Genomic DNA, 15,028 nt, shown 5'->3' with positions numbered 1-15,028 from the left:
GCTTCTCTCTTCTTTTTTTTGCTTGCTAAAGTCCCTTTAATTTACAGAGGAATTGATAAACCATTTTCTCCTCTTCTTTCTCTTAATTGATCAATTCATGGTCCAAAACTACAAGGACAGTGCAGTAATACACTAGCATTTTTCCGGAACCATTAACTTCTTTCGCGTGTTCATGCCATCACCCACTTTTCAGCTTTTCAATTTTTTTTTAAAATTATTTTTGTTCCTACCGTGGCCACCTTTTCAGCTTTTATCTCCTCTTTTTTTGGATAATGGTAGACTAGTTTTTCATAATGCTGTGCCCACCTTTCCTTTAGCTCCTTTTTTTATTCTCTTCTTAGTCGTTTCTTTTAGGTAATGGCAGACTAGGTAGCTTTTCAGCCTCACTTATTATGACACTTTTTTTTTTAGTTTCAACATATATACAACACTCCAAGTCGGCATAACTAAAACCGAGAAGGACTTCTCAAAAAAAAAAAAAAAAAACCGAGAAGGAAATAGGATTCCAAAACGTAGCCAACGACAGCATTTCTAACCAAAATGGAGTCGTTTGTTATACTTTTTCATTTTAACATTTTAATTTATTTATTCTTATACAGTTTTTAAAGCCTCATTTTTTTTTTTCTAGGTATAATCATATTTCATCATATTTTCAACAAGTAAGCAATAAGCAATGAGGGAAAAACTGCATCTAAATACATCTAAAGAAATATTCAAATTGAGAGATATCCAAAGTCAGATTAACTATAAGTTATATTTAAATTCAAGTGACATCAACTGATTAATATAATGTACATGACCTAGAGGCTAGAGTTTGTGTTTATCTAAACCTCGTATCTTTGTATGTCAGAAAAAATTATATACAACAAGATAAACACCTTATCGGGACAATAACTTAAAAAAATCTTTATAAAATAACCAACGTTTAAAAAAAAATGGAATAAAGAATTTATATTCCTCAAAAAACTGTCGCACTACTAATACTCATCTTAAAGTAACAAAATGCATGGAGATAATGATTTTCTAACTAAGATCTCTTTCCTAAAAGTCTGTAATAATTGACCACTTGGATTATATTTCTAAAGATTTTTTTTCAATTCAAAATGCTCGTGCAACATGTGCATATATATAAAAGAAATTAATGTAGGATCAGAGATGGAGCTAGAAATTTTCCCTTTGGGGAGGGAGGGAACTCTAGAACTAAAATAATATTGTATGACACAATATCACAAAATGATATACACGCATACACATACACTCTTATGTAGTTATGTATATATTTGCTATTTTGTTTGAAAACGTGATCACAATTTTTTTTTTTTAAAATTGTGAGAGAGCTAACTAAAATTTATAGAAAAATTCTTAGTTCAATAACTTTTTTTTCAATGTTTAACTTGATAAATTTATATATAAACTGATTTTTTGGTATAAAATTGAATAATTCACATATTATTAATTAAGTAGTTGAAATATTTGCACGTTTTATATAAAAAATTGAATTTAAATTGATCACTTATGTTATATTAATATTTTTTAAGTTTTATTTATGTCTTACTAATTATGAGATAATTTTTGCTCTAATGAAACCTATAAACTTGTAAGCATTTGAAATTTTACTTCAAAGAAATAATTTCATTAATGACTCACAATACTAACAAATTTGTGGAATACACTAGATACCTAGCATATAAAATAATTGACCCACAAATAACAAAGCAATACACTTATTACGAATCATTATATTTTAAGAAACTATCACTCTAACTAAAATCTCGAAAAACTTGATTTTCTTTACAATTGACTTCTTATGTAACCTTTTTCTCTTATTACATATATCAAAAGACCAAGTACTTGAAAAATATGAAAAGAAAAAAAAAACTTGTATACTAAAAAAAATTGAAAGCTTGAATTTGTGTAAATACATAAGAGCTTGTTCAAACCTCCAATTAAAAATTACGACTAAATTGTTTTTACTCTAACTTAGACTAAATGCAAAACAAGAGTAAATGAGCACAAATAACTGATAATACTACCCTAAGCCATATTCATCCATTATTAACAATAAACGGAAAACTTAAATAGTAGGGAAGAGAGATGCAAACACAAGATAACACCAAGACGTGTTATCGAAGAAGAAATTGAAGAATTTGGCAAAAAAACCTCTCCGCGACCCTCCAAGTTAAAATCGATCTACTAAAGAATAAAGTTAGAGTAGATGAATAACAAAAGACCCTCCAAGCCTAGTTTACTCCATGTACTTGAGCCTTCCAAGCTCTTGTTACGAATTGACTTCTCAGAGCTTTGTTTTCTCTAGCTTTTCGGATCTCACAATTTAGTCTGATTGCATCTGCTAATGAATGACCTTTCCCGTGAGACACTCGCGAAAACTTTCTAGCTGGCATGACTCTTCATCTTTCAGTCATGTGCTCTACACGTGGCTCTTTTGCGCATAAGCTTCTCTCTAGATACTTGCGAAATCCACTCGTTCATTCTTTGAAACTTGAGTCTTTACACTCTCTCACAATCAACCCTTACAATTAAAAACCCACATACATATAGAGAAATATAATTGAAGAAATTACAATCAAATTTGGCATGGAATTAAAGCCAACACAAAAAAAATTGTAAATTACAAATTTATAAAAATAATGAAAACATATAACTATGCATATTGATACATGAAAGTGCATTGTTGAAACTATGTTGACAAAACTTAAAACTCATTAGATAGTATTTTATTACTCATACCATATAGGTATTTTATTTTAGAGTTTGACAATTAATTTTATTTAATTTGGCCACATGCCTTAAATATAATTGTATTCACTAAAGAATGATCATGTATTATTCTCACAAAAATAATGAGTTTGGGTAGGTTTTTTTTTAATTTTTTTTTTACCATTTGTATACTTTATTAGTAATCTCATTGTTATTTTTATTTTTATATGAGAAACTATAATTTTATAACTTATTTATTTCCATAAAAGATTAGTTTTTTTAGGGGGCTGATTGATATTTTTTAGGAGACTAAACTATTAAATAATTAATTTTTAACAAAATAACATATAAAAAAATAAAAAATTTGGGGGGGGGGGGGGGTGGGGGGATGCCCTTGGGCCCATTATTATGATTTGAGATTATATAAAATCTCACAAACAGATAATGGGGATAAAATAATAGAAAATAAAATAAACATTACGCCTATGAGAAGAATTTAGTTTTTTTTTGGGGGGCTGATTGATATTTTTTAGGAGACTAAACTATTAAAAAATTAATTGTTAACAAAATAACATATAAAAAAATAAAAAATTTGGGGGGGTGGGGGGATGCCCTTGGGCCCATTATTATGATTTGAGATTATATAAAATCTCACAAACAGATAATGGGGATAAAATAATAGAAAATAAAATAAACATTACGCCTATGAGAAGAATTCTATGGATTTATGTGGTTTGACAGTAACTTACATTTGTTAATAGTGATTAAAAAAAAAACCTAAGAAATTAGAGAACCTACGAAGAAAAAAAAAACAAACAAACAAAAACAAAGACACTATTAGAAAACTCAATCCTAAATATATTCACCCAAAATCCTCTATGTGAATTTACAAACATTTTAGCTTAAAGATAACAAAAGAGTTACCAAGTTGGCAAGAGTTATGTAACCTTTTGCTCTTCCTTTTTATACCAAGTTGGCAAGAGTTATTATGGTACACAACTTAAACTTAGAAGGAATAGGATTCCAAAACATAGCCAACGTCAACATTTCTCGTCAAAATAGAGTCTTTTCTTTAGTTTTTTATTTTAATTTTTATTTAAAATTTATAAAGTCTCATATTTCCCCCCCAAGTATAACCATTTTTTAACTAGCATTCAACAAGTAAACAATAAGCAAGGAGAGAAAAACTGTATCCAAAGTGAGGCTAAGTATGATTTATTTTATCCGCATGATCAACAGATTAATGTAATGCACATGATCTAGAGTATAGAGCTTGAGTTTATCCATACCTCGAATCTTTGTATGCCAGAAAAAATCATATACAACAGGACAAATACCGTATTGGAACACTAACATTTAAATAAATAACAAAATGTACAGACTGAGATACACACGCTTTTGAGCCACATGGTAAAATAAATATTTCTTTCATGTATCATTCATGTATGCATGATGGTATTCTCTATATAAGACTGGCCTGCTACACCTATTTTGCAAACACATTTCTATGACAATGGCTTCCAAACTCTCCCCATTGTGCAACACTTTTCTCCTATTCATGCTCTTCTCCTGCTCTCCATCTCTTGCTAGCTCCTCTACTTCCCCAAGTACCATTTGCAACTCCACACCCCACCCATCATTCTGCAAATCCAACTTACCACCACATGAGCTCAGCACCATTCATGACTATGGCCGGTACTTCCTTCACCAGTCCTTATCATCAGCAAAAGACTTTCTTTCGCTAGTCAAATCATACCCAATATTCCATGCCTCATATTCTAAACCAACCGTTCATGCCCTCAAAGATTGTCAGATTTTAGCTGACTTGAATGTGGACTTCTTGTCAAAAACTTTTCAAACTATTAGCTCCACAAAAAGTCTAAATAGCATGCAAACCGAGGATTTGCATACATTGCTTAGTGCCACTTTGACAAACCAAGAAACATGTTCTGATGGCCTGCAAGAGTTAACATCTGAGTTAGACTCTAGCCTTAAAAATGGTCTCTTGGGTCCTCTCTCTAATGGAACTAAGCTTCATAGCATATCACTTGCTCTTTTTAAGCATGGTTGGCTTCCAAAGATAAATCCAGAGAGTTTCCCATGGCCAACAGAAAAAAAGCACATAATGTTTCCCAATATGGAAAAGATAATGAAGGGTCTTTCGCCTTTAAAATTGTCCATATCTGGAAGAAGGTTGCTTCAAACAACTTTTGGCAATGTATTGGTGAGCCAAACGGTGTTTGTGAACCCAGATGGTAGTGGAGACTTCACCACTATCAATGATGCTGTGGCTGCTGCACCAGAAAATACTGATATTAGTGATGGATACTTTGTCATTTACATTGCAGCCGGGGTTTATAATGAGTATGTTTCCGTCGACTCTAACAAGCACTATTTGATGATGATTGGGGAAGGTATTGGCCGGACTGTGATCACAGGCGATCACAATTATGAAGATGGTTGGAGTACATTCGATTCTGCAACATTTGGTAAGCTACAATATAGTAACTTTGGGTGATGTTATATGTTTTTTGGGTCATTCTATGGTACATATTATTTATTATTATTTTGTAGGTATCATATCTACAAATTCTTAATTAACTATTGATTTATTATTACAAAAAAAATATTAAATAAGAATATCTTATATTAACATTTAATATTGTATCTTCTATATATATATATATATATATATATATATATATATATAAAAGATTAGATAGACATGATAACCTCTAAAAAGGTTGAATATTGTACGCCATCGTTATTTTAAATTCTATTAAAATTTTCTGAAAACTAATATCGTTGATTGGATAAAAATAAACTATAGTTCCTAAATGAAAAATATTAAATTTTTCAATAAAATTTAAATATATAATTGTATTGACTAATAAAATACAAACTATATTATCTTTTTAAAGGATAATAAAATTTAATACAACTCTATATGTTTAAATCTAATTGAAGAAACTAGTGTATTATACTTAAAAAACTGTACCTAAATTTTATCCTTGGTGATAAAACTCACTTCTCTTCCTTTGAACAATTTTATGATACTAACTTAATTATGATGATCTATAATTATATACACTATAATTTCCATTGCAGCTGTAGTTGGGCAAGGTTTTGTTGCAAAGGAAATAACCTTTCGTAACACAGCCGGACCAAGCAAGTACCAAGCTGTGGCTGTACGAAATGGGGCTGACCTGTCCACATTTTATAGATGCAGTTTTGAAGGCTATCAAGACACATTATATACCCATTCTCTTAGGCAATTTTATAAAGAATGTGATGTTTATGGTACAATTGATTTCATATTTGGCAATGCAGCAGTTGTCTTCCAAGATTGCAATATTTATCTACGACTTCCGTTACATGGCCAGTACAATGTTATCACTGCGCAAGGCAAAACAGACCCAAATCAAAATACTGGGACTTCCATACATCTTTGTAGCATTAGGGCAGCTGAGGAATTAAGTGATACAGAAACATACCTAGGGAGGCCATGGAAGGAGTATTCAACAACTGTTTATATACAATCTTTCATGGATAGCCTAATTAATCCTTTAGGTTGGCACACATGGAATGAAACTGACTTTGCTATTGATACATTATATTATGGGGAATATGGTAACACGGGGTCAGGATCAGACACTAGCAGCCGAGTTACATGGCCTGGTTACCATGTCATGAATGAAGATGAGGCAAATCAGTTCACTGTTTGCAATTTTATTCAAGGAGATGAATGGTTGCCTGCAACACAAGGGCCTTACACTTGTGGTTTACTATAAATTGCACTTTGAGATCCTTCAATATCTCTCTTTAATATTGTACTTGTAGCTACTTTTCTATTATCATTTCAATAATATCCGATCCTAGATTTGGATGGTGTACTCAAAGCAACTTTCATCTCTAGCTACCATATTCTTTCTTGTTACTTTTTCAGTTTTTGGTGGAGACCAGATTAAACCAATAAGCCCTTCAATACTTTAACAGCTTCTTTTTGGGTTAAGCGATCATCAAGCAATTAATAATTCTATAGTCAAATAATTTTTATAAATATCTCATAGATGTTGAAATGATAAGTTGTAAAAGGTAAATAATAAAATGATGTTAATGGTGGATTAAGATGAAAATCAATGAAAAATTACTATAAATCTACCGTTAGACATACATGGGACTATTTTTATGAGTTTCTATGTGAATTTAAGTGTGTAGAGGCACACTTATTTCAACATATATATGGGGTAAGGAGTTTCGGGGTAAATTGGAGCCTCTTGGTTTTCTCTGTAGAACAATTCTTCTAGGTACACAAATAATTTTACAAAAGATTTAATACCTACCTAGGTCACAAGTTGTTAATAGTAGATAAAAAATAATGTCAATTATGGGCCAAATAAAAATCTATAAAAGTTGGCCAACTCAATTATTGTGAAAAATAATATGTAAATTATTGTATCCGTAGGATTATTCTTTTATGAAAAGTGTAGGCACTAGAGGCCCTATGCTCAACAAGGATACTTACATATTATACAAGATTACCTCGCTTCTGGTAGGCAAATATATATATATATATATATATATATATATATATATATATATATAATCTCTCTTTTTTCCTCTTTAACAAATAATTCTGCACATGTCTAGTAACCTGCGACAGAAAAAAGGAGCCTCAGCTTTTTAAATAATATCGATTCTATTGTGCACGTTTTCTTCATTTATTTGTATTGTTATTTATTAATTCAATAAAAGGAACAAATTAAAGAAAAGGACCTTAAAGGTATTGATTAGGCCGTAATTGTATTAGAAAACTGCCAAGCCCTAATGTATCAAGGTTGCTACTGTTAGTTTAGAGAATTAATATTAAAATTTTGATAATTAATTTCAGGATCATAACCCACATAATCATAGATTTTAATAAGAAAAAACTACCGTGCACCCTTAGCATAATGAGTAAGAGGACGAGGACACCCTTAGCATAATGAGTAAGAGGACGAGGACAAGAACTGAGCTTTAAGTTTTCAAGAAGGAGTTAACCATGATTTTTAGAGATTTTTCATTTTGTTTTTTTTAAAAACCTGCAAAATGCTAAACAGCTAAAGTAGTAAATTTGAACCACCACCATGAATTCCAATTCTATGGTTTGCACGTTTTGATGGAACCTAAAAAATAAAATATAAAAAATCATAAAATCTCCCAAAAATTTGATTTTTCTTAGAAGGGCATTGTATAATTCAAAACCCGTGGGCTTCGACAATTGCTACAATGCCTTCTCATTGGCTTTAAACTCTGTTAGGATCATATTTTATGTAATTGGATAATTTTTTGACAAAATGCATTTTACTTATTATTGGGTAGATCTAAATTGGTTTTAATATATCAAGAAATATGTTGTTCAAGCATATCAAGTGTTCATATTAAAAGATATGAAAATTAGTCCAAGAAACAAGTGAAGAAAAGTTGTTCATTTAGTCTCAATAAATAGCTCAACAAATGACTGCTATTGAGACTTATTATGAAACTCGATAGATGGCTCGACACATCCTCAATCTATCAAGAATTACGATTTTAGAATTTCTAAGTCTGAAATTTGGCCCAGACTTATATATGTATTTGTTTAGGGTTTCTTTTCTCACAACCCTAGACATATATAAGGTTTATCCAAGAGCCACCACATACAAATATAGAGACTAAGAGATTTATTTTCTCTGTGAAAAGCTACTACGTTTGTATGTCATAGAATTTTGTAATCAAGTGTTTTTTGTTCTTAATTATTGATGAAGTTTAGAACTTTGCAGCCAACATCATCATTCAAGTTGTTGGAATTAGTTTCGTACTAGAATCCATGCAAAGGGTTAGTCACAAATTGGGGATTTGTGCATCAAGAGAAAGAAGACTACTACAAGATCAAGTTCAATTAGATATTGAAGCGAAAGTTCAACTGTAGATTGATATTTTGGAATAGGCCAGGATAGTGGTAAGATTTCTTATACTTGCAATCGCTTAATGATTGATATATAAGTGGATTCTTGAGAATAGTGACCTTAAATTCACCCAATAGGGTTTTTGCCTTGTAAGAGGTTTTTTCCATTTGTCAACAAATCACCATGTCAATTTATTTTCCGTTGTATTTAATTTATTTAGTGATTTGGTGGTGCCTTCATAATTTTCATATAATTAAACCTAATTAATCAACTTGATTAATTGAATTAATTAACCGGGGTCAAGCTATTTTAACCCAACAAACTTTGCTAATGGTTTTTGCCTGTTACCTTGCCCGGCAACCTTCAATCCTCGGGTTTCCATCAATGACACAAGATTGTTCTCTTTCTTTATGATCCGTTTGGATTGAGGAGGAGGGAGGGGGAGTGGAGTAGAATTGGCATAATGATTTTCCTTGTTCCTTTCTCCACTCATCTATAGTCATCATTCAACTTTATAATTATTAGCTATTTCAACACCCATTGGCATTTTGGGATTGCAGACAAAGATTCCATTAATTACCTTTTGCCAGCAAGTTAGCTAAGTACTTCTTTGATGAGGGTGTGCAAAAATGTGTGTCAGAAAATTTCCTCCCCTATACCTTGATATAGCATTTGCAGAATTTAACCTCAAACCGATGTTTTTTGACTTCCCAAAAAAGAATAATGTGTAAACATTCACAAACTGTTGTGTTTGTTCCTTTCACAATTACAGCATGCTAAGACGTGCGAAATGCTTAAGGCAAAGATAGTGAAGTTCCATTCAGCAAAGAAGATTGAAACCTTAAATGACATATGCAAATCTCAACAAAATGCAGTCTTTATAGAAACAATGAAATGTGGATCCTGCTTCAACATTCCACTTCATGTGGATCATAGTTTCATGGCATACAAAAAGCATGATATGGGTTAACCTAATTTTGAATATTGTATCATATATATACCACTTCTTCGGTGAAGACATAAAACATTCACAAAAAAGAAGCACATGCCAGTTTCGTGTCCTAGGTGTCAGATCAAATTAATCCTTCCGAACATCAAAACATTCATCTTCATCCATGTTAGGTTTAGGATATTCTGTTTGCGAAGGCTCTTGACCCCATTCAACTTCCTTATATAGAGGGTAGACTGGTAGAGGGTTTTCTTCATCATAGTTCAAGTAATCCTTCTGTGTAGGGTTCTTATTGACGAGCTCCTGTTTTCAAGGGAGAGCACAACCCTGATAAGAATTGCAGTCTGCACAATGCATAAGAGCATGTTTCAGTGGGGGGTCCTGCCAAAAATTCTATTAAAAAAAAAAACTAGGCATTGGCAATGTAATTAACTAACTCCTGTACATATATATGTTGGTATGAGAGCTCAATCAATTCAATTACTTGATGAGATGGAAAATACAACACGTGTAAGTTTATAACATCAGATTTTGGTCTTAAATCATATCAAAATTTTTTGACATGTTCATGAATACCATTCTTTTAACTATCCACATTGCTATTCTACCTAAAGAAATCTTGATTCTCCATTGCTTTTGAAAAGGGGGTAAAAAAAACCATTTAAACCTTTTCTTTTTAATTAACACAAAAAGTAGATAGCGGTTGCAAGAATAGTACTCCTCTAAGAGTCATTTCCTAGCTCATTGGTAGGAAGTGCTGCAAACAACAGAGCAGTAGCATAAGCAGCACATTCAGGGCATGCCAGGCCCATAATTAATTTATTCACTCAGATCGAAACTTGTTAAATATTTCTAAATGAAATATCAGTAAAGCCTTTTTGCAAAATTACATATCAATTATAAATAATGTTGAAATGTCATGGGAGTTTCGAAGGCTGCACCCAGATTGCATTTTCAAGTTGATAATTGAAGGTAAATTGCTGGATGAAACTCCATTAAACATGTTTATATATATATGGACTACTCGATAATGTAAATTATATTTCCTATTCCTACAAGGCTCTTGGATCTTGGTTTCCTTATATTTGCCTTATCATAAAAAACAGCATGCATTAAAAAAGGCACTACCTTGTTGATGATGTGCAGTGTGGATTCATAATTATGACCAGCAAAGATATAACACAAGTTACAGCTACGTTAAACCTTCTTGGATTGCTAAGTAGTATTTATTTTTGCGCACACTTATTGTGCCACATCTGCATAGCATTTCAGTTCGTTCAGTCCATTTCAGTCCGTTCAATGACTTCGGTCCCGTTCGGTCCATTTCGGTATATTCAGTCCGCATCTATCCATTCAGTCTATTTCAGTCTGTTTTGGTTCATTTCGGTCCATTTTGTTCACTTTGGTCCACCTCAGTCTATTCGGTCCACTTCAATGATACTTTGAAAGGAGTGGCTTATGTAGAAAGAGTATCCGCTTCATTGACAATTATGTTTATGTCACATACTCAGCATAATTTTGGTAAGTTCTTGATAAAATTACATTTTTCTTATGTAATTAAAGTTTTATATTTTGTTTCCTAAAATAAGTGATTTATTTATTTATTTCTACTTTTTTTAGGTCATTTAAGACATATAAAGGATGAATAATTTATAAATAGTACTAGAAACAAATTCCAACCACACATTATATTATTTACAAAATATCTCACTTTATATAATAATTGAATGTAAAATGTATTATGTTTTCTTGAAGAAGAAGAAGAAGAAAAAATAAAAACTTACTAACTTTTACATTTTCAAATAACAAATATAGATAACTTAATTTGAAATTTTTAATATAATGTATCAATTATTCTTTGTTAGAAAATAATCACTTCTTTTTAAGAACAATTTAGGACTAACATTTATAAGTCTTATTTACTATTTTTACTTTTCTCTTAACAAAAAATAAATGGTCAAAATTTTCTATACGTCTATGACTATGTATTTAATTGCAAACCAGACAGTAGATATAATAATGATTTCTTCTCTTGTCCTTGAAACTGTTCAACACTTCCAACCTTGATATCTGTCATCTCCAAATTTTCGATGGTGTCCTTTAGTTTGCACTTGCTGCCTATAAAAAAATAAAATAATCTCCCAAAAAATTAATTATTCATAGAAGGGCCTGTGTCAAACTGTTTATGGAAAAGAAAATTGGAAGAGTATAACTCTCGAAATCAAAGGGCATTTTCGGAATTCCATCCTTTAGAGAAAATAACTGAACTCTCCCGCCACTCAACTATATTTATAACCGTTTTACCGGACTCCAACATCAACAAAACAAACCAAACCCCTCTCCCTCCAAAATCAATCAACAGTCACTCTAAAGACTCCCCCAAAACTCTCAACCATGATTACCACCATGACTCTGCAGCTCATTGTTCTCGGTGTCACCTCCATGCTCCTCCTCATTGCGGCGGCCCCACCACCACCGCCACAGCGATTGCCACCGCCTTCAAGTTGCTCCGACGAGCTTGTTCTGTTCTCACCATGCCTGCCCTACGTCTCCTCTCCACCAAACAACCTCTCCAACACTGCCTCCGACAGCTGCTGCGATGCCTTCTCCTCGGCTTTAAACTCTACCAATGGTGTTTGCCTCTGTTACCTTGTCCGGCAGCCTTCAATCCTCGGGTTTCCTGTCAATGACACAAGAGTTCTCTCTCTTTCTTCAGTTTGTCCCATTGGAGAAGACAACAACAGTTCCATAAAGATTGGATCTTTGGAGTCACTTTGCTCAGGTACAAAAAGCCAAACCCAGTTCTTGGTTTCTTGAAGTCTTCAGCTTTTCTTGGTTAAACTTAGTTTCCATGGATTTTTTTGGGTGTACTTAGGATAAAGTTGGAATCTTTGTAATGGGGTTTTGCAACTCTGTTCCTTTTCTCTTTGCCTTATCATTTTTTTTCCTAGAAAGAAAATCAATGATTAAACAATGGACTAATCGAATTATATTTTTAATCTATATTGAAACAGGGTCACCAGCATTGCCTCCTCTGCGGAGCACAACAAATGCCTCAGTAGTTACAAATCATTCTGCTTCTGGTAACTAGAAAGAGTGGTCTTTTACTCTTACAAACTACTATTTTTAGAAATTTACATTTCCCTTAATGCACAGTTATATTTGGATCATCAATTTTCCATTTCTTTGAACGATTTAATTATACTCTTTTTTTAAATCTTAGCAACTCATGCAAGTATTAATCAGAAATTAGATTTTAGGGTATATTTTAAATGCTTCATTTGCTATGAGATAGTGTCAACTTATTAGAGAATCAAGTGAAATTCTTGTTTTCACAAAAAGAGTTAAACTTTAGGGGCAGAGGCCATAGTGGTTATTTGCCGTATCTTTTTACTTAAAATTGCATTGCTTTCAATAATTATTATATATAATATAAATATTAGTTAATAAACCAATTTATTTAGCAAACTATCTTGGACATTACATTTCCCTTAATGCAATTATAGTTAATAAACCAATTATAGTATCACCAATTTGCCATTGGATTGAATGATTTAATGCTTAAATTGTTCTGAGATAATTTCAACTCATGAGAGAATAAAGTTTTTTTTTTAATTAAAAAAAAAAAAAACTAGATAGTTGGGTGAATTGTAAGGGGGCATAGGCCATAAGGACCATTTATCTTATGTTTTTAGTTAAAATTATTAACATCATGGCCATGATACCCAATGTAAGTAATAAATTGATCAATTATCACACTCTGTAACCATGTCAAAACCGACTTATCTTAAATCCCAATTGTAAAATGGTTATTAGACATAAGTCTTGAATTTCCGTATAAGACAGGAGCTTTGGTGGTTACTAGAAACATGGTATGATCTCTCAGATTTCGAATCCCTTTATTGCAGGTCTTAATGATGTTCATTCTCCACCAAATCAGTTTGCTAAGACACCACCCACACAACAGAACTCATCACTAGAACCGGCTAGAATTTCATCGGCCACAACCTCAAAACAACTTTGTAGCAGCTACAGTTGCTTCGCATCCGGCATAGTGATTCTCCTTGTTCCCATCTCCATTCATCTATACTCATCGTGCAACTTATAATTAGCTCTTTTTCAGCACCCGTTGCCATAGTGGGATTGTAGACAATGATTCCTTTAATTACCGTTACCCAGCAAATTAGCCATGCACTTTGATATGTGCATAAATATTAATGTGTATTCTCACTTGTAAGAAAATTTCTACTCCTGTATTGACACTACTGGAATATAACCACAAATCATTGTGTTTTCAAGCCCAAACAAAGAACAATATGTCCAACATTCACAATCTTTTGTTTTTCCTCCTTTCACAATTACAGCATTTGCTAAAAAGTGAAGAATGGCAAAGATAGTGAAGCTCCCATTCAGCAAAGAAGACTATATAAACTTAAATGACATATGCAAATCTCAACTAAATTAATGCAGTCTTAGACTCTTAATAGAACAATGCAACATGGATCCCGCTTGAACATTCAACTGCATGTGGATCATGGTTTCTTCACATTCAAAAATCAAGATATTTGTTAACCTGATTTTGAATAAATGATATATATATATATATACATATATATATCATATATTCAAAATACATGATTTCCACCTAAATACAAGGTATCTAATTATTAAAATACAAGTAAATTTGGCACGAAATAATTAAAGCTAACACATAGTTGAATAAATTCATCCTTACAATACTTAAACATTGTTACCAGACGGCTAGCATTTAGAAAACACTAACCCAACCCAAAACCTTTTTGTTTTTATTCTTTATTTTATTTTTTCCCGTTAACTTTATTTTCTCAATCATAAAGTATAAAAGTTTAACACCTTCTAGAATTATCTTTATTCTTTTCCTTTTTTTCTTTTTTCCCAATTTTCTCCTCTACACACATATGTATCTTCCTAACTCCTCCACTCCTTTACTTTCACCTTCTTCTCCTTTATCTTCCATCTTCATTTTTGTTTTTTTCTTTATTTATGTTTTCCCCTTTGTTTCGTCTAACCCAAACTAGTAAAGCTTCTCTTTGGTTCTCACTCACTCTCAATTCCTCATCAACAACACGCCACCGCTAGTATCAGTGGGTTTTACAAGCTCACTTCTAGTTGCTTTGTGAAGAAGATGTAGAAGAAAAGTGTACTGGACAAAATGCAGAAGAAAATATGTGACTACAAGGTAAGTCCAACAACATGTTGATTTTCTGAGAATGGGTTGTATTTTGTGATTAGGCAAAAGGGTAAATTTGGGCTTTCGAAAAAATTGTAAGGGCATTATAGGATATGAGAGAAAGTTTCCAATAGTATTTGACTATTTGTAATGCGTTTTCTTAATGGACCTCTAAGGGTTCCACATCGCCTGAAAAAGCATATAAAGATGTCCTTACAGGTGATC

At 32.1% G+C, this 15,028-nt stretch overlaps 2 protein-coding genes across 2 annotated transcripts; both read left to right on the top strand.

The window, feature by feature from the left end:
- Positions 1-4,219: 4,219 nt before the first annotated feature.
- On the top strand, positions 4,220-6,534 carry LOC142626062 (pectinesterase-like). Its single transcript, XM_075799836.1, has 2 exons — positions 4,220-5,207; positions 5,827-6,534. Exons 1-2 carry the CDS (start codon positions 4,226-4,228, stop codon positions 6,507-6,509), a joined length of 1,665 nt encoding a protein of 554 aa, XP_075655951.1. The 5' UTR covers positions 4,220-4,225; the 3' UTR covers positions 6,510-6,534.
- Positions 6,535-12,000: 5,466 nt separating this feature from the next.
- On the top strand, positions 12,001-13,702 carry LOC142624272 (non-specific lipid transfer protein GPI-anchored 25). Its single transcript, XM_075797798.1, has 3 exons — positions 12,001-12,376; positions 12,609-12,677; positions 13,503-13,702. The coding sequence occupies exons 1-3, from the start codon at positions 12,001-12,003 to the stop codon at positions 13,700-13,702; spliced, it is 645 nt and encodes a 214-aa protein (XP_075653913.1).
- The last annotated feature ends 1,326 nt before the right edge of the window (positions 13,703-15,028 follow it).

The sequence above is a fragment of the Castanea sativa genome, chromosome 2, assembly GCF_040712315.1.
Source record: "Castanea sativa cultivar Marrone di Chiusa Pesio chromosome 2, ASM4071231v1".
NCBI lineage: Eukaryota > Viridiplantae > Streptophyta > Magnoliopsida > Fagales > Fagaceae > Castanea > Castanea sativa.
This window is presented reverse-complemented; position numbering and strand designations above follow the sequence as displayed.